Source organism: Eptatretus burgeri, chromosome 8 (assembly GCF_056783735.1).
Source record: "Eptatretus burgeri isolate ZD-2024b chromosome 8, Ebu_testis_v1, whole genome shotgun sequence".
In the NCBI taxonomy this organism is placed as follows: Eukaryota; Metazoa; Chordata; class Myxini; order Myxiniformes; family Myxinidae; genus Eptatretus; species Eptatretus burgeri.
The window spans coordinates 65,086,439-65,107,836 of NC_140968.1; the positions used below are offsets into that span (position 1 = coordinate 65,086,439).

At 42.3% G+C, this 21,398-nt stretch overlaps 1 protein-coding gene across 1 annotated transcript; it reads left to right on the forward strand.

Moving 5' to 3' along the window:
• The first annotated feature begins 4,460 nt into the window (after positions 1-4,460).
• Positions 4,461-16,219, forward strand: LOC147021908 (olfactory receptor 51F2-like). Its single transcript, XM_085890473.1, has 4 exons — positions 4,461-7,299; positions 7,457-7,688; positions 13,262-13,892; positions 16,062-16,219. Exons 1-4 carry the CDS (start codon positions 7,055-7,057, stop codon positions 16,217-16,219), a joined length of 1,266 nt encoding a protein of 421 aa, XP_085746599.1. The 5' UTR covers positions 4,461-7,054.
• Positions 16,220-21,398: the final 5,179 nt, after the last annotated feature.

Here is a 21,398-nt window from a genome sequence, read left to right on the forward strand (position 1 = left end):
CCTGAGAGAGACTCAAATGAGATTTGTTGCCTGAATTGTCTGTGAGCGTCAGCTGCGGCTGTATGGACATAGGGCAAGTTTTCCTGACACTAATCCTGCTCAACAGATTCTCTCAGCGAAGGAGTCTCGTGAGTGGAGGAGGCCAATGGGCCGACTGCATGTCTCGTCGTTTCAGCAGGTTGATTAGCAACTCAAGGTGATTGGGATGGGCCAGGCATCTCCCTGGGTGATGACGAGATGGAGGCCCCTGGAGTACTGGCAGAAAATGGACGGAGCGACGCGCTGCTCTGGCGCATGCTCCCATACCTGAACTGACCTGATGGAGAGTAGTACAATGATTGTTGTTGGCCTCTCCCTTACCTGGGATGAACACGCGGGCTCGTGCTCGTTCATTGCCGGTGGAGAGCGATGCATGTCATGTGGAGGAAGGCAAGGAACGGGTCCGTGACGTCACACGTTGCCAACTCCATCTGGCGGGCATTCAGATAAAGCACAGGTATGACAATCGGAGTCAGGTGAGTGACCGATCCGTCGCCATACATTACATTGTGAGTGGGTGTTTTAATTACATTACACCCTTCAGAACCCAAAAGCCCCTTAAGATCCTTGAGACCCCTCAGACCCATCACAATGCAAAGATGCATTAAGACCCCGAATACATTAAAACTCTTAAGACCCTTTTTTTTGTATACACTATTGAGGCTCGTATAAGAGCTCACACACATTTTGAAGGAGGTTGGTCGTATATGAGCTCAGATGGACACCACAGGGAATTTCAGGTCTTTACACAACATGGACTTTCAGGAAGGAAAGTAGGGAATTTGAAAAAAGATCGTGGTTTTGGATAGGAGAAGATAAGACATGGTGGTGAACAGCTGTTTCGAAGACCTGTAGGGAAGATTGGGATTGAAGATAGTGTGGGAGTTTGTTCCAAAGGTTGGAAAAAGCTTGAATGAAAGAGTGAAGGTGAGCAGTGATTCTTGATATTGGTAATTTTACCAGAAGGGGGATGCTGGTGGACCTTGAGTCTTCTGCCGAAATATGGGGGGGGGGGACATATTGCAGACAAAATAGGGGGTGATGCTGGAGAGTAAATGTAAAAGACAGAAATATCACCGACCTGCCTGCAGTGAGAGTGACAGACCCAAAGACGTGAGATATCTCATCGCGTGAGATATCAATGATCCTGAATGCCTTGGTTTGCACAGCATGAAGCGAAGAAAGGTTAGAGGCAGGAGTACCAGCCAAGAGGGGAGAGTAGTACTCCATATGAATGCGGACAAAAGCTTTGTATGTGGTCAGGAGCACAGGTGTGCCAAGGACGGACATTGCAAGACTGAGGATGCGCAGTTGGCGACTGGCTTTGGAGGCCAGCTTGGAAATGTGGCTTTCCCAGGAAAGATCATGGCAGATAGCGAGACTCAGAAGCTTGAAAGAAATGACTTCTTCAAGAGGATTGTGGAGAAAGTAGAGGGTGGGGGGAGGCGAGGGTTCTAGATGGTCCGTTCAGAGAGACATAGTGAAAGTGTGAGATTTGTCATGTTCCACGTGTTGGACGAGCTTGTGATTTTATCCAGATCTGCAGAGAGTGAGGAGGCTGCTGCTTGCTGATCTGAGGGATGACAGATGGTACAACAGAAGGTGGAGTCATCAGCAAAGAGATATAAGAGGATCTTCGAGAGAGTTGGAGAGATCATTGATGAAAACCAGAAAAAGAAGAGGGCCCAGAACACTACCTTGAGGAACTTCAGCCTGGACAGGAAGAGGGGTTGAGAGAGCTCCAATAGGGGCCACACGTTGACTATGACAGGAGAGGAAGTCTGCGAGCCATGAGTGGAGACGTCCTTGGATACCATAGGAAGAGAGTTTGGTGAGCAGGGTGAGATGCCAGACTGTGTCAAAGACACATGATATGTCTTGGGAACTGGCTCTGATTTCATGTCTGGATTTGAGGATCTCTATCCATTGTTGGGAGAGCAGAAGCAACATATCCAGGGTCGGGTGACTTGGTCTGAAACCAAATTGATGATCAGAAATCAAGCCATTGGGGAAGAGGAAGGATTTAATGTCTGAAGCGATGATGGATTCCATGACCTTGCTGATGATGGGGAGAAGGCTTATTGGTCTGGAGTTGCAGAGATGTGTTTTTGCACCTTTCTTAATGCAAAACGGTGATGGTTGCTGATTTCCAAACAGTTGGCAGATGCTCCTCAGACCCTTGAGACCCTTAAAACCCTTTAAGACTTTTTAAGACCCTTTAAGACCCTTCAGACTCTTAAGAGCCATAAGACCCCAAAGACCCTTTCGAACCCTGAGACCCCAAAGTCTCTTTCAAACCCTAAGACCCCAAAGAATCTTTGGAACCCTAACACCCCAAAGACTCTTTAGAACTATAACACCCTTTAAGACCTAAGTGCTAGGTGCAATGTGATTGGCTCCGAGCAAGTTTATCATGTATCGTTATTAAAAATTGATATTCGAAATCAAATTCCATATATGATGTTCGAAACTCATGGCGTACTTCTTACTATAATTAACCAAATGTCCGTCCGTCTGTTCGCAGGTACCACAAAAACGGCTGAACCGATCTCAACCATTTTTGGGGTGTGTAATCCTGGGACCCCTTCGAATATAATAGACATAACATTACCTCATTGACGGCTTTGGATGCCAGATATTTCATGTGTCCCCCAATGATGATAACAAACACAAAGTTTCATTAAAAATTCTCATAATGTGCTTGGTTTTGCATGTTTTGGTGTTTGACTTTTTGATCTTGCCCCAAGGGGATAGGGCCTAAAGTGTGACTTTCCAACGTCCTTCCTTTTCCAATGTGACCACATTTCCGACGTCCTTCCTTGGCACAAACACCCGCTCCTCACTGGAGCGGGTGTTTCTCGTTCACTCAATATATCATTGTCAGTCTGATACAGACTTTATAAACTCTAAATCTTACAGATAATGGAATGTTTCTGTGCTTCTTGATACCTCATAGTTGTGTACTTATTCCAGGCCGGCCCTGTTCTTGCTCTAACAGCTAATTCTGCAACTTTTGATGCCTCGATCACCTCTCGATGTTAGTAGAAACATTTAAACTTTTCTTCATCAGCTCAGGACCATTTATTTTCGTTCATCATCATTTTCTTGAAATGATTCATCCTCACATATTTTACATGTGACAATTCCAACTTTTGTTCCCAATTTTCATGTGATGGCACTGCACCTCTTGTTACGCCATCTAAAACACTGCCGACATTGAATTAAATTCTGTGCAACTCCTTTTCCTCGCATAAAACAAGGCCATTGGCCACTTATTTTTCTTTCTTCTTGTTTATCTCTCAATAACCTTTTATATTCATTTTGATGTTTCATCCTTTCTTCTCCATTGCACTTTTTATTTGAAAAAACGAAAACGGGGGGATATTGTTATCGCCTCTCTGTGTCTGCATATCCTCTCTCCATCCGTCATTTATCTCTTCCTCAACGGTGAGGGAGAAAGTCACCAAATTTGGGAGTTGTGATCACCACATGGCATGAGGGTCCGAGAGCAGTCTCACTTTAGGCCCCGTCCCTTTGGGGGAGATCAAAAAGTCAAATACCAAAACATGCAAAACCAAGCACATTCTGAGAATTTTTAATGAAAGTTTGTGTTTGCAATCATTGGGGGACACATGAAATATCTAATTTTTGTTTGGATTTGACCCATGGTTCATGCCAAAGTGGGGGGTTAGGATTTGGGGTCACGGGTCAAAATGGATATTTTTTTTTTAACTCGATATTTGATATCGCATCATTCCTGGTGGAACCTTTTACCATCTTTCAACTTTGCTTAAGGTGGAAACTGGGAAGCGTGGGCGTTTGTGATGTCGCATCATCGGCTTCACTCCAGTCCATTTTTGAAACATCTCTTTCGCTACTATTTCACTTTCAGCATTCAATATCAAGTAATCGGCAAATAATAACACATGGAAATTCTAACCTTTCATTCTTCATCAATTCTTCCATCATGATTACAAATAGTGGAGGACTTGAACTGATCTCCTGTGTAATCGTAACTTGACTTCAAACATTTCAGTGCATCCCAAGCTGGTTTTTAACATTGTTTGTGATATATATATATATATATATATATATATATATATATATATATATATGTATATATATATATATATATATATATATATATATATATATATATATATATATATATATATATATATATATATATATATTCCCATGACGATATACCTTTGCCGTTTGTTCAGGCAAGAGTTGCCTTCTGAGAAGCAATTCAAAAACTGCTCTTTGGACTTGATCATTTTTGCTTTCTCGAAATCAATGAAAACATGATGGTTTCCTTTACTTTGCCAATTACTGTTTCATATTCTGTGGGTTTGGTAGGTTTGTCTCAGGTCTCCAAGTGATTCACTTTCCGAGTTTCGCAAACTGTTCCGGATTTGTCTTTGCTGCTTTTGATTGTTGACCACTTTCGGTTTGATTGGTTTCTTATTTATGACATGTCCTCATCGCCAAGTCATTGTCTTCCTGTTTGGTGACTTCATCTTGTGAATCTGCCTCTGCTGATCCGGCCTTCCATGTGTTCAACAGGTCTGCTTTCTCATTCATTCACTCCAAGCGAAATTTATTCTTTCTCCATTCTGCGCTCATTATAGCTGTATTTTTTTCACTCAATCTAATCTCATTCCTTGCGTCATTCAGTCATAAACTGTTTCTTTCCTCCAATCGCCTTTTTATTCCTGCTCCCAATTCTTTGTGTTTCCACAAATCCTTTAAATGACAAATTTTTATAAAATTTAATCTTCCCTCACTTTCACTTCCAAATGTCCTCCCAAACTGCTTCCTCATTTTCCCTTCTTCTATGTTTCACGAATGTCGAGCTAACAAGAAAAATTAAATGGGAGATCTATCACGTTCATACAGTGATTATCCTTTTGCCATGCCAATCATGCAATTTGTCTTCGTCTTTCTGCTCTTCAAGTTCTCAAACCAAATTAGTTTTCTAAGTCCAGGATTACAGTATGAAACCCATTCACTTGAGAACCTTCCCCCACATCATTTACTTTTTGCCAATCCCCACCCCTTCTTTGTTTACTCCAACAGAGCATCCCTTCACCCCATGACCCTCTCCCATCATCTTCCTCATCAAACCCTGTCCCATCATCCCCCTGACACCAATGATAATAATATAACCCCCTTGGCCGCTACCATGGGGACCAGGTGCTTCTCGTATTTAATAAACATTAATAAATTATTGTGTGGGGCAAATGTGAAAAAAATCTGACTCAACCAGGGAGTCAAACTGAATGACCTCATTGCTTATGTCATGACAGCCAACTGAGCCATTGAATCTTTGTGTTAACATCAGAAATTTCTCACACTAACACTATATATTTGTGTTACGGAACTGAGGTTCGAGATTCAACATGAGGGGGACTTCTCGGACACTTCCCAACCTCCGGCCCTGCAGGCTGACATGTCTCGGAGAAGTAAGCAGTCCGTTGGGATGTGAAGCAACTACTAACATCGATTGGAATGGCCAAGCCGGGCAGGGTGCACTGTTTTTTTAAACATTTACCTGGCTGTTGGTTTAGTCCGACAAATTAAGGTTCATACCCTCAGCGTGCACCTGTCAATTTATTGATATGGCTGAGCAGAACCGTGGGAACGCACTTGCTAGTTATGGAGCCAAACAATGGGCCTTAACTTCCCGTCTATCTAATGCTGCAGACTATGTTTGACCAATATTGGAAAAAAGTGAGCAAGTTGAAACAAATATGTACGGGTTTATTTAAACAGTAGGAACACTGTGGGGTTGGGGGGTGGGGCACGCATGCAAGCAAGCAAATATTGTGTGACATGTATGTGCAGTAATGGTTTTATTCACAAGGGATGATATGTAGGGTATTTGTGAGGGTGTGACCTGTAATGTATACAACAGGGGAGGGAGCTGGTGTAATTTGTGTGGCATGTTTGTGCAGTCAACAGAACAGAGACACAGAGCAGAACTTAAGTGGAGAGCCCATACATAACTTGGTTACATTATGCTCAAACTCTGAACTTCATTGTCAAGGATGCAATGAAGGGAATAGAAACTCGAAAAATTCTGCAACTAAAAGTCACATTCTGGTAAGCCACTTCCACCACAGCATGAAAGCCATGGACAGATTGACAGATCCAAAGTCAAAACTCAATGGCTTCAACAACGCTGAAAAAGGACATCAAAACTTGATGGAATTCCACATATTACACGGTCAAACGTATCGTCGAACAACATATCCCTGTTTCAACAACACTTGGCGACTCTGTAAAATACATTTGGCCTTGAGTGATGAAAATGTGGAAATTTTGAAGGATGCCATTAAAGTTCTGGAGCTTTTTGAGGCTGCAATAGTGGAAATGTCAGCAAAAAAGCACACAACTCCATTGCGGGCAGATGCCATTGTTGAAATGGAGAGATACTTGGAGGAAAATCACGAGGGCTAGTGATCCTCTGCTCTGGTGGAGAGTAAATTAGGCATCCGGAACTAACGGAATTGGAAATAGTTCTGAAAGAGTGTGCATCAGCCCTTGACATACCTTTTCCCAAACTGTTTCATTTCTCCTTTTGCCATGGCCACTTCCCTTTCTCCTGGAAGATAGGCAATGTAGTGCCAGTTCATAAGAAAAGCTCTTGTTCTTTTCCAGACAATTATAGGCCCATTAGTCTCCTACGCTGCATCAGCAAGGTTATGGAGAGATTCATCAACACCAACATGGAGAGGAACATCTCATTGGAAATGACCTCATCAGTGAAGATCATTTTGGCTTCCATCCTGGTCATCAGCCTCTGATTTATTCACATATGAGTCATGAGGGGATGTCTTGTATCAACAGACGTCAGGCAGGTACAATTGTAGCACTTGACATCAAAGCTGCAGTTGATCAAGTATGGCACAAGGGTTTGCTGGTCAAGATGGTTGCTGATGGAGTTGGAGGGTAGCTGTTGCAGTGGTTATTCAGACAGTTGATGGACAGATGTTTCCAGGTGTGGTAAATGGCCATCCAAACATCTAAACCAATTCCGATTGATGCATCAGTACCTCAAGGATCAATTATTGTGCCCACCTTGTTTCTATTCTACAATAACGATCTGTGCAACAACATGCATAACCCAACCTGCCTCTATGCTGATGATGGTACCATCTCCTGCCTGATGGATGAAGTGAATGCCACCCTTTATCTGAGTGAAGATCTACGAGTGGGGACAGAAATGGAATGTCCTGTTTGCTACCAAGAAATGTAAGGGTATGTCTCAGAAGATGACGACCATTTAAGCATCCTCCAGTTCTTCATTAGGTGGCAAGCCCTTGCAGCATGTACACTAATTTGACATACTTGTAGTCAGTTTCTCCTGGAACTTGGGTTTCCAGTCTCATGTGAACTCCATCGCCGTTAGAGCTGGACAAAGAGTGAGTGCCCTTCGCAGTATTGTTCCATACTTGGATCCACTTGGCCAAACCCAAGTGTACAAACCCGTTGTCTGGAGCACAATGGAATGTGCTCCCCTCGTTTGGATGTCTTCAAGTGCCATGTATCTTAAAAAGCTGGATGATGTGCGACGTCATGCTGTGTGTATCAAGGCCCCTCCACAGCAATTGAATATCAATCCCCTACCACACAGGAGAATAGTAAGTCTGCGTCTAATGTACAGACTGCACACAAAAGAAGTTCCAGCACTTCTGAAGACCATGCAACCTCCATCATGGATTCCATCAAGGTTCACCAGAGCAAGTGCTTCCTTTGGAAGCTTTGCTGTGCTGTGTCTCACTGGCAAGACTGAGTGTGCTCTGTGGAAGCAATTTTAGCCACCTTTAGACAGAAAAAAAAACTTTAGTTCAATACAAGCTGTTCATTCAGTGAAATAAAAGACGCTCTTGTGGACAAGTGGAAGGCCCCAGCCTGCTACATCGTTGCAATCTGAAGACTTAATTTTACAAATAATATTGAGTGTATATATACAGTTTTACCAGGGTGTGTCAACATAACAGATGGAACTTTGTGGACTTCAAAATTGTAACATAGAAGGGGAATTGGTCTCTTTTGGAGCTTGCTTATAGCCCTGGGAGGGGGTGTGGGGGGGGGATAGATGGTCATTCTTCTTGCTGTTTCAGATGGTCATCAGATCGATAAAGTTTTGCAAGGTTGTTTTTGACTCCAGAGGAATGTGTGTATTCGGCCCTCTCCGAGTTTTCCAAGCATATATTTATTAAATTTTTTCTCAAACCACCAAACCAAGTTAACTTGCATTTTTACATTATTTTAAATTCAATGAATAATCCCAAAGATCACTGGTCACTTGTTCAGTATGGCCGCTCCTATATGCCAGCAATAATACCAGTGTGGAACAGTTTACCAGATGCCACTGTAGGTCACCCAACAACATCCAGGATCGATGCTTTCTGCTCGAGAGCACATAAATATCTTAAAGTCGAATACAGTATAATTATGATAATGTTGTTTTGTATGTATGATTCTATCACCTTGTTTTTCTTTTATTATTATAATTTTCTCATTTGAATTTTTGATACTCTGTGATTCATGGTACAAGTGGGCACTGTTTTTGTTTTTTGTATTGCTTATCCATAAAAAAACCACAAAAGTGAATGAATCATCATTTCTCAAGCTTCACAAACTGGTCGGAAATACCTTTGTGATCCTGGAACTTCTGTTCATGCTGAGCAAAGCGGGGGATGGGGAGTGGGGGTAGTTTACATCAGCAAAAAGGAATGTTACAAAACTCAAAAATGTGGAGATTATATTGTTCTTGAACAAGAATAATGATTTATAATTGTTTCCAAACCACTTTTGTTCTCATAAAAATTTGTCATTTTGATCTAATCGAAAACAAAAATGTGGACATGATATTGTTGCGGGTCCTACTAGGGTCTCTCCAGTTGTCCCCCGACTCACAGGGAATCGAGGTTGTCGCTCACAAATAAGCCCGTGTCACGGCAGGTCGCTAATCAACCACTAACACCAACAATTTAACCACGAGACGCAATGTGTTTCTGTTAAGCAGATTATGGCTGGTTTGTCAGTGGTAATCTGTATGGAGAGATCAGTCAGGTGAGAGCAAAGGCCATGGATGTTTGAGGTCCACACTGTTGAGGAGGAGGGAGAGGAGGAGGCTTTGGGTGAAGGAGAGGGGAGAGTTGGAGGATGGTAGTGTGAGGGAGGAAAGGTGGAGGTAGTGAGAGTTGTTGACCATTGAAGACAGATTGTAGAAGAGCTTGTGGAAAGGGTCAGATGGGAAGGTTGGCAAACAACTAGGTGGTGAAGGGATGAATAGCAGTGGGAGTAATAAGAGAGGGGGGGAAGGGAAATGGGAGACTGGAAGAGATGGAGGAATGGGCTGGAAGAAAGAGGTTGGGGGAAGGAGGCAGCTTTGCAGATGTGAAGGGGGGCCAGTTTTGAGAAGGGGAAGTGAGAGGTAAAATTTGAAAGGGAGGGGTGAGGGGAAAATCATTGAGGGAGAAAGGTGTGGCGGGGTGCTTTTGAGAAAGGTGAGGGGGAAGAGAGAGAAGTTTGCTTTGAAGAGGGAGAAGGGGGCTGATTTGTGAGGAGGGGTGAAAGTGTAGCTTTGAGGGAGAGGGGAGATGGTGAGAGCAGGAATGGCCATAGGGGAGGAGGGAGAAGGGATGGGTGGGGAGAGGGGAAGAATGAGAGTGGGTAGAAGTATTGTGGAGATGGGAGCGGGTAGGGGGAGGAACAAAAATGGAAAGGTTGGGAAGAGGGAGAGGCAGCTTTGAGAAGAGGGAGTGAGAAAGGAGATTTGAAGGGGAGGGGCAAGGGGGGGTTTTGGCAGAGAAGGGTGAGAGGGGGGCATTAAGAGAGAGGTTTGCACAATTGAGGGAAAAAGGTGTGGGGGAAGCTTTTGAAAATGATGAGGGGAAGCTTGTGGTGTAAGAGAGTGAAGTTTGCTTTGAAGAGGGAGTAGGCAGCTGAATTGAGAGGGAGGGGTGAGAGGAAAGCTTTGAGAGGGAGGTGAGAGGATGAGAGAAACCACGGTCATGGAGGAGGGGGGGAAGAGAGGAGTGGTTCGTGGGGGAGGAGGAGACTGGGTAATGGTGTGGTAGAGGTGGGAGTAGGCGGGGGGGGCATTTGAGGGGGTGGGAAGAGGGGGAGATGTGATGAGAGGAAAGAAAGTGTGTTGGAGATATTGAGCAGTGTGCTGAATGAGAGTGCGAGACATTTGAACACCATACAGTTTGGGATATCAGAATGGGAACTGTGAGCATGTCAGGGTACAGTGGATAACAGGAAAGGAGTTTGGAGGTAGATTTCAGGAGGTGGGATGAATATGCACTGGAATTGGAAGCAAAAAAAAATTAATTTAAAAAAAATTTAAATATTGGAGCGATTAAAAAAATTGGAGGTCACAGATTAATTTTGATACATCACAAGATGGATGTAGTGCAGAATAATTAACAGAGTGGAGGAAGGAAACGTTGTAACAGATGGAATTTTTATCCATGGGATGAAAGAAAGGTCGAATTGAACACAAGATTTTGAAGAAGAAGAACAGGGCGAAGAGGGGAAGTTGAAGCATTGGAAGAGACCATTTTCAGAGCCCTAAGATCATTTAAAACCTTGAAAACCCTATGGACCCTTAAGATCCCTTTCGACCCCAAAGACAATATAAAACCCGAAGAACCTTGAGAACTCTAAAATCCTTAAAAACCTTTAGACCCAGAAGACCCTGTGGACTCTATAAACCTCTAAACCCGACAGACCACATTAGACTCTTTAAAACCTCTCGATCCTATTTGACTCTTTAGACCCCTAAAACCCTACATACCACATTTGATCCTTTAGAACCCCTAAGACACCCAACACACCTTCGGCTCTTCTCTACGCTTTGGACCCTTTAGGCCTTCAGACCTTTACACCTTTCAATACCCATTAGACCCAATGGTGGATCGAGGCAGGGTTCACTGGGTGCACATGAACCCCCTCCCCTCCACCCTTACAATTATATCACATGATCGTCGTGGGAGATATCACTGGATAATCGGCAATCGCACGTCTTTTGCTTTCACTCTGTAAGTAATCTGAGCCACGATACTTTTCTCCACGAGTTCTGTGTTAATCCCCATGACTCAATGTTTAGTTCTGGCTCCAAAGAGAAAGGCAACATTTTCGGGATCGTGTCCTGCAGCAAAGTAGAGTAAAATCCTGAACTATTTCACCAAGTAATTCAAAGTTTCAGTTGCTACATCGTCCATTATTATAATTAATGATCTGATGATCCACAATGACGAGTTTAGGTTTCGTGTTCGGGGACATTTCGCCACATTTTGTACTTGTCAGTTCGATATTTTCATTGATTTGTATTGGAAACATTTTGTGAATTTACATTGTTGTTGTAAAGATCTGTCCCAGAGATTCCAAAATCTTCATCTTTTCTTTAGAATTAGTTCATGACAGTCCTGAGGCCTTTTGGTCAATCAGCTCGATATTCCAAAAAATTTCTGTGGAGAATGTAAATTTATGGTCAGACACCGCCAGCTCTGGATAAATTAACTGGTTTTTCCTCGACGATTACATTGACTTGAATAAGGCTTGGTGGGATATGTCACATGAGAACATCTTAACCTTAAGTGAACCCCCCCTCCCTAAAAACAAATCTGTATCCACCCCTGTGACCCCCTTTCAGATGTTTTCAGACCCTTTACACAATTCTGACCTTGAATTACACCCATTCGACCACTTCGACCTTTCAAAACTCTTTCGTAACTTCAGACCATTTGCAAGCTTGCAATTTACAACTTTTCAAACCTTTAACTTTTACACCTTCACAACTAGACCATTTCGACCTTTCATTTAATACACCCTTCCATTTAGCTGCGACAAAAAACAAGTCCTGGCAAGGGTCTACAACGTCTGATTGATCTTTCTAGATACGTCTGGTATTGGAAGTTGCCATGGAAAATCCCATAACATGAAAAGACGTTCAAGCTGCCATCTATACATCTTAACATTGCATTTTTCCATGACTGGAAAAGGCAATAAAATATGGGAATTTCTCCAGATTTTTTTGTCGTGGAGTCAAAAGCAACAAAGTTGAAGCAAGTGCAAAAATAAGGTGAAGGCCTCATATGTGCAAATCAATTAAGGGTTCTGAAGAGTCATTCGTGATACCCTCTTCCACCCCCACTGGGAACGGTGCGACATGGTACAATTCTGTGGAGAATTTGCATCGGCCCCAGCTTCGGAACTAGAGTGGGAGAGAGTGCGGGGTGAACAACCAAACAGCTGGAACCCTCGTCTTATGACTCTCAGTACCCCTGCCAAGTTTGTTTGAGATTGCATAAGTAATGAGAAATGCATTGGCCACAGACATGCAAACAAAAAGACACTAAATTGCGTATTTTCGTGTGATGACCATCACGAAAGACAAATACCCACGTTATAATCCATCACAGGAAAAGTGATGTTGGATGAAATAAATATTCCTTGCATATCTCATATATTCAGATCTGAACTCATTGAAACATACCTTGAGAAAGTTTGAAATTTAAATATTTTCTCTTTAAGAATGACAAATTACACATTGGAACAAACAATGATTACAGAATCGTTCTCCTTTTGCAAAATATTGGAGCAAAATAAGTATTTATCAGTTAAGCTATCAGGGTCTTAGATTTTATTTGAAGCGAGAAAAATGATAAATCAAAGGAAGTGTTTGCACTGTGTCGGAATTGAGTGAGGCCTCATCTCGAATAGTGGGTGTGCAGTTTTGGTTACCACATCTGAGAAAGGATATCGCTGCCAGAGAGGGTACAACATAGGGTTACTAAATTGATTGTAGTCCGAGTTAGACGAAGCGACGAGGAGCAGCTGAAGGAAACAGGACTTTATACATTAGAAAGTGATTCTGACATTTCAGGTAAATGAGATGTTCAATGTAATCAAGGATTATTTTTTTTTTCAAAGAAACTGACCAGATTTTAATGAAGCACAATCAACAGGAGAGGTAATAATCAAAATAGTTGCATGCAATTGCCCTCTGGTGACCAAAACCGAAATGGAACTTCATTTTCAATCCACATGGGATTATTATTCTGCGATGAAAGGTGGAGACGGTTGCCAAATAAATCCCCAACATGCTGGCATTATCTTACATTTGGCTTACGTTCAGCTGCAGATTATATTCTTGCATCATATTTGCTTTTCACTCCATTAGACATAACTTATGGAGGACAATGGCAAGAGTGCAAACAACCAGTCTCTACATCCTGACATATTTCTCCTTCAGACATACCTTGAGAAGAACAACCATCGCCTCTGGACTTTCATTGCCTTTTTCCTTGTATATTTATTCATCCTAATAGAAAACCTGACTCTGATCATGCTCATCATAATGGAAAGGCAACTGCACAAACCCGTCTACATCTTTCTGTGCAATCTAGCAACGATCGACATTGTCGGCAGCTCAGCAACTGTCCCTCGTGCTCTGTACAGCCTGGTTTTGACAAATGTGATATCATTTCCCATCTGTGTGGTTCAAGTGTTCTTCCTTCATTTTTACGCAACTTTCCAAACATACCTGTTTGCTTTAATGGCCATTGATCGCTACGTGGCTATCCATTACCCACTCCGTTACAATGTTCTCATAACAAACAGCAGAGTCCACAAGGTAAATGTTCTTGTGATATCCTCTGCAATATTGATGGTTTTGGGGTTTGTTTTCCTTTTGCTTCCGTTAACGTTTTGTGAGCAAAAACTGTTGCCAAACTCTTTCTGCAGCCACGTCGGTTTGTTCAAGCTTGCTTGTGATGACACAACGTATAACAGTGTTTACGGGACCATCATTACGCTATTATGCACAGGTGTGTCTCTCGTAATCATTGCATGGAGTTACGCTTGCATTCTGTGGATTTGTCTGCGGCAGAGACAACATTCAGATAGCATCAACAAAGCTCTGCACACGTGTGTGACGCATTTCATCTGCCTATTGGCATTTTTCATGCCTGCTTTATTTTATTTCATTTTCCTTCGCATTGGAAAAAATTATTCGATCTCGAATTACCTGCAAGCTATTTTTGACTTGATGCTGTTTGTGATGCCGTCGTTTTGTAACCCTCTGATCTACGGACTACGTATGATGGAGATCCGTCAGGTGTTCAACACTATATTTGGAAAGTGCTTTTCATATCGGAGATAACTTTTAAAACTATCTTCATGTTAAATGATGCCAAACATTAAAGTTAAAAATTATTGCTTGGGAAACTGGGAAGCGTGGGTGTTTGTGATGTTGCATCATCGGCTTCACTCCAGTCCATTTTTGAAACATCTCTTTCACTGCTATTTCACTTTCAGCATTCAATATCAAGTAATCGGCAAATAATAACACATGGGAATTCTAACCTTTCATTCTTCATCAATTCTTCCATCATGATTACAAATAGTGGAGGACTTGAACTGATCTCTTGTGTAATCGTAACTTGACTTCAAACATTTCAGTGCATCCCAAGCTGGTTTTTAACATTGTTTGTGATATATATATATATATATATATATATATATATATATATATATATATATATATATATATAATCATTCCCATGACGATATACCTTTGCCATTTGTTCAGGCAAGAGTTGCCTTCTGAGAAGCAATTCAAAAACTGCTCTTTGGATTTGATCATATATGCTTTCTCGAAATCAATGAAAATATGACGGTTTCCTTTACTTTGCCAAATACCGTTTCATATTCTGTGGGTTTGGTAGGTTTGTCTCAGGTCTCCAAGTGATCCACTTTCCGAGTTTCGCAAACTATTCCGGATTTGTCTTTGCTGCTTTTGATTGTTGACCACTCTCGGTTTGATTGGTTTCTTTTTTTGACATGTCCTCTTCGCCAAGTCATTGTGTTCCTGTTTGGTAACTTCATCTTGTGAATCTGCCTCTGCTGATATGGATATGATATGAATCTCAATTTATTGATATGGCTGAGCAGAACCGTGGGAACGCACTTGCTAGTTATGGAGCCAAACAATGGGCCTTAACTTCCCGTCTATCTAATGGTGCAGACTATGTTTGACAAATATGGGAAAAAAGTGAGCAAGTTGAAACAAACATGTACGGGTTTATTTAAACAGTAGGAACACTGTGGGGTTGGGGGGTGGGGCACGCATGCAAGCAAGCAAATATTGTGTGACACGTATGTGTAGTAATGGTTTTATTCACAAGGGAAGATATTATATGTAGGGTGTTTGTGAGGGTGCGACCTGTAATGTATAAAACAGGGGACTGAGCTGGTGTAATTTGTGTGGCATGTATGTGCAGTCAACAGAACAGAGACACAGAGCAGAACTTAAGTGGAGAGCCCATACGTAACTTGGTTACATTATGCTCAAACTCTGAACTTCATTGTCAAGGATGCAATTAAGGGAATAGAAACTCTAAAAATTCTGCAACTAAAAGTCAGCATTCTGGTGAGCCACTTCCACCACAGCATGAAAGCCATGGACAGGTTGACTGAGATCCAAAGTCAAAACTCAATGGCTTCAACAACGCTGAAAAAGGACATCAAAACTTGATGGAATTCCACATATTACACGGTCAAACGTATCGTCGAACAACATATCCCTGTTTCAACAACACTTGGCGACTCTGTAAAATACATTTGGCCTTGAGTGATGAAAATGTGGAAATTTTGAAGGATGCCATTAAAGTTCTGGAGCTTTTTGAGGCTGCAATAGTGGAAATGTCAGCAAAAAAGCACACAACTCCATTGCAGGCAGATGCCATTGTTGAAATGGAGAGATACTTGGAGGAAGACAACATCACGAGGGCTAGTGATCCTCTGCTCTGGTGGAGAGTAAATTAGGCATCCGGAACTAACGGAATTGGAAATAGTTCTGAAAGAGTGTGCATCAGCCCTTGCCCTACCTTTTCCCAAACTGTTTCATTTCTCCTTTTGCCATGGCCACTTCCCTTTCTCCTGGAAGATAGGCAATGTAGTGCCAGTACATAAGAAGAACTCTTGTTCTGTTCCAGACAATAATAGGCCCATTAGTCTCCTACGCTGCATCAGCAAGGTTATGGAGAGATTCATCAACACCAACATGGAGATCAACATGGAGAGGAACATCTCATTGGAAATGACCTCATCAGCGAAGATCATTTTGGCTTCCATCCTGGTCATCAGCCTCTGATTTATTCACATATGAGTCATGAGTGGATGTCTTGTATCAACAGACGTCAGGCAGGTACAATTGTAGCACTTGACATCAAAGCTGCATTTGATCAAGATGGTTGCTGATGGAGTTGGAGGGCAGCTGTTGCAGTGGTTATTCAGATAGTTGATGGACAGATGTTTCCAGGTGTGGTTAATGGCCATCGAAACATCTAAACCAATTCCGATTGATGCATCAGTACCTCAAGGATCAATTCTTGGGCCCACCTTGTTTCTCTTCTACAATAACGATCTGTGCAACAACATGCATAACCCTACCTGCCTCTATGCTGATGATGGTACCATCTACTGCCTGATGGATGAAGTGAATGCCACCCTTTATCTGAGTGAAGATCTACGAGTGGGGACAGAAATGGAATGTCCTGTTTGCTTCCAAGAAATGTAAGGGTATGTCTCAGAAGATGACGACCATTTAAGCATCCTCCAGTTCTTCATTATGTGGCAAGCCCTTGCAGCATGTACACTAATTTGACATACTTGTAGTCAGTTTCTCCTGGAGCTTGGGTTTCCAGTCTCACGTGAACTCCATCGCCGTTAGAGCTAGACAAAGAATGAGTGCCCTTCGCAGTATTGTTCCATACTTCGATCCACTTGGCCAAGCCCAAGTGTACAAACCCGTTGTCTGGAGCACAATGGAATATGCTCCCCTCGTTTGGATGTCTTCAAGTGCCATGTATCTTAAAAAGCTGGATGATGTGCGACGTCATGCTGTATGTATCAAGGCCCCTCCACAGCAATTGAATATCAATCCCCTACCACACAGGAGAATAGTAAGTCTGCGTCTAATGTACAGACTGCACACAAAAGAAGTTCCAGCACTTCTGAAGACCATGCAACCTCCATCATGGATTCCATCAAGGTTCACCAGAGCAAGTGCTTCCTTTGGAAGCTTTGCTGTGCTGTGTCTCACTGGCAAGACTGAGTGTGCTCTGTGGAAGCAATTTTAGCCACCTTTAGACAGAAAAAAACTTTAGTTCAATACAAGCTGTTTATTCAGTGAAATAAAAGACACTCTTGTGGACAAGTGGAAGGCCCCAGCCTGCTACATCGTTGCAATCTGAAGACTTAATTTTACAAATAATATTGAGTGTATATATGCAGTTTTACCAGGGTGTGTCAACATAACAGATGGAACTTTGTGGACTTCAAAATTGTAACATAGAAGGGTAATTGGTCTCTTTTGGAGCTTGCTTATAGCCCTGGGAGGGGGTGTGGGGGGGGGATAGATGGTCATTCTTCTTGCTGTTTCAGATGGTCATCAGATCGATAAAGTTTTGCAAGGTTGTTTTTGACTCCAGAGGAATGTGTGTATTCGGCCCTCTCCGAGTTTTCCCAGCATATATTTTTTAAATTTTTTCTCAAAGCACCAAACCAAGTTAACTTGCATTTTTACATTATTTTAAATTCAATGAATAATTCCACAGATCACTGGTCACTTGTTCAGTATGACCGCTCCGATATGCCAGCAATAATACCAGTGTGGAACAGTTTACCAGATGCCACTGTAGGTCACCCAACAACATCCAGGATCGATGCTTTCTGCTCGAGAGCACATAAATATCTTAAAGTCGAATACAGTATAATTATGATAATGTTGTTTTGTATGTATGATTCTATCACCTTGTTTTTTCTTTTATTATTATAATTTTCTCATTTGAATATTTGATTCTTTGTGATTCATGGTACAAGTGGGCACTGTTTTTGTTTTTTGTAGTGCTTATCCATAAAAAAAAAACACAAAAGTGAATGAATCATCATTTCTCAAGCTTCACAAACTGGTCGGAAATACCTTTAGGATCCTCAAACTTCTGTTCATGCTGAGCAAAGGGGGGGATGGGGGGGGGTAGTTTACATCAGCAAAAAGGAATGTTACAAAACTCAAAATTGTGGAGATTATATTGTTCTTGAACAAGAATAATGATTTATAATTGTTTCCAAACCACTTTTGTTCTCATAAAAATTTGTCATTTTGATCTAATCGAAAACAAAAATGTGGACATGATATTGTTGCGGATCCAGGTTCATGCGGGTCCTACTAGGGTCTTTCCAGTTGTCCCCCGACTCACAGGGAATCGAGGTTGTCGCTCACAAATAAGCCCGTGTCACGGCAGGTCGCTAATCAACCACTAACACCAACAATTTAACCACGAGACGCAATGTGTTTCTGTTAAGCAGATTATGGCTGGTTTGTCAGTGGTAATATGTACGGAGAGATCAGTCAGGTGAGAGCAAAGGCCCTGGATGTTTGAGGTCCACACTGTTGAGGTGGAGGGAGAGGAGGAGGCTTTGGGTGAAGGGGAGGGAGAGTAGGAGGATGGTAGTGTGAGGGAGGAAAGGTGGAGGTAGTGAGAGTTGTTGACCATTGAAGACAGATTGTAGAAGAGCTTGTGGAAAGGGTCAGATGGGAAGGTTGGCAAACAACTAGGTGGTGAAGGGATGAATAGCAGTGGGAGTAATAAGAGAGGGGGGGAGGGAAATGGGAGATTGGAGGAGATGGAGGAATGGGCTGGAAGATAGAGGTTGGGGGAAGGAGGCAGCTTTGCAGATGTGAAGGGGGACCAGTTTTGAGAAGGGGAAGTGAGAGGTAACATTGGAAGGGGAGGGGTGAGGGGAAAAGCATTGAGGGAGAAAGGCGTGGGGGACACTTTTGAGAAAGGTGAGGGGGAAGAGAGAGAAGTTTGCTTTGAAGAGGGAGAAGGGGGCTAATTTGCGAGGGAGGGGTGAAAGTGTAGCTTTGAGGGAGAGGGGAGATGGGGAGATGGAAGGATGAGACTGCGTAGAAGTATTGTGGAGATGGGAGCGGGTAGGGGGAGGAACAAAAATGGAAAAGTTGGGAAGACGGACAGGCAGCTTTGAGAAGAGGGATTGAGAAAGAAGATTTGAAGGTGAGAGGCAACGGGGGGTTGGCAGAGAAGGGTGAGAGGGGGGAATTAAGAGAGAGCTTTGCACAATTTAGGGGAAAAGGTGTGGGGGAACCTTTTGAAAATGATGAGGGGAAGCTTGTGGTGTAAGAGAGTGAAGTTTGCTTTGAAGAGGGAGTAGGCAGCTGAATTGAGAGGAAGGGGTGAGAGGAAAGCTTTGAGAGGATGAGAGAAACCAGGGTCATGGAGGAGGGGGAAGAGAGGGGTGGTTAGTGGGGAGGAGGAGACTGGGTAATGGTATGGTTGAGGTGGGAGTAGGTGGGGGGGACATTTGAGGGGGTGGGAAGAGGGGGAGATGTGATGAGAGGAAAGAAAGTGTGTTGGAGATATTGAGCAGTGTGCTGAATGAGAGTGCGAGACATTTGAACACCATACAGTTTGGGATATCAGAATGGGAACTGTTAGCATGCCAGGGTACGGTGGATAACAGGAAAGGAGTTTGGAGGTAGATTTCAGGAGGTGGGATGAATATGCACTGGAATTGGAAGCAAAAAAAAATTAATTTAAAAAAAATTTAAATATTGGAGGGATTAAAAAAATTGGAGGTCACAGATTAATTTTGATATGTCACAAGATGGATGTAGTGCAGAATAATCAACAGAGTGGAGGAAGGAAACGTTGTAACAGATGGAATTTTTATCCATGGGATGAAAGAAAGGTCGAATTGAACACAAGATTTTGAAGAAGAAGAACAGGGCGAAGAGGGGAAGTTGAAGCTTTGGAAGAGACCGTTTTCAGAGTTCTAAGATCATTTAAAACCTTGAAAACCCTATGGATCCTTAAGATCCTTTTCAACCCCAAAGACAATTTAAAACCCGAAGAACCTTTAGAACTCTAAGATCCTTAAAAACCTTTAGACCCTTAAGACTCTGTAGACTCTATAAACCTCTAAACCCGACAGACCACATTAGACTCTTTAAAACCTCTCGATCCTATTTGACTCTTTAGACCCCTAAAACCCTACATACCACATTTGATCCTTTAGAACCCCTAAGACACTCAACACACCTTCGGCTCTTCTCTACGCTTTGGACCCTTTAGGCCTTCAGACCTTTACACCTTTCAATACCCATTAGACCCAATGGCGGATCCAGGCAGGTTTCACTGGGTGCACATGAACCCTCTCCCTCCGCCCTTACAATTATATCGCATGATCGTCGTGAGAGATATCACTGGATAATCGGCAATTGCGCAAACTTTTGCTTTCACTCTGTAAGTAATCTGAGCCACGATACTTTTCTCCGCGAGTTCTGTGTTAATCCCCATGACTCAATGTTTAGTTCTGGCTCCAAAGAGAAAGGCAACATTTTTGGTATCGTGTCCTGCAGCAAAGTAGAGTAAAATCCTGAACTATTTCACCAAGTAATTCAAAGTTTACAGTTGCTACATCGTCCATTATTATAATTAATGATCTGATGATCCACAATGACGAGTTTAGGTTTAGTGCTCGGGGTCATTTCGCCACATTTTGTTCTTGTCAGTTCGATATTTTCATTGATTTGTATTGGAAACATTTTGTGAATTTACATTGTTGTTGTAAAGATCTGTCCCAGAGATTCCAAAATCTTCATCTTTTCTTTAGAATTAGTTCATGACAGTCCTGAGGCCTTTTGGTCAAGCAGCTCGATATTCCAAAAAATTTCTATGGAGAATGTAAATTTATGGTCAGACACCGCCAGCTCTGGATAAATTAACCGGTTTTTCCTCGACGATTACATTGACTTGAATAAGGCTTGGTGGGATATGTCACATGAGAACATCTTAATCTTAAGTGAACCCCCCCTCCCTAAAAAAAAATCTGTATCCACCCCTGTGACCCCCTTTAAGATGTTTTCAGACCGTTTACACAATTCTGACCTTGAATTACACCCATTCGACCACTTCGATCTTTCAAAACTCTTTCGTAACTTCAGACCATTTACAAGCTTGCAATTTACAACTTTTCAAACCTTTAACTTTTACACCTTCACAACTAGACCATTTCGACCTTTCATTTAGTACACCCTTCCATTTGTCTGCGACACAAAACAAGTCCTGGCAAGGGTCTACAACGTCTGATTGATCTTTCTAGATACTCTGGTATTGGAAGTTGCCATGGAAAATCCCATAACATGAAAAGACGTTCAAGCTGCCATCTATACATCTTAACATTGCATTTTTCCATGACTGGAAAAGGCAATAGAATATGGGAATTTCTCCAGATTTTTTTGTCGTGGA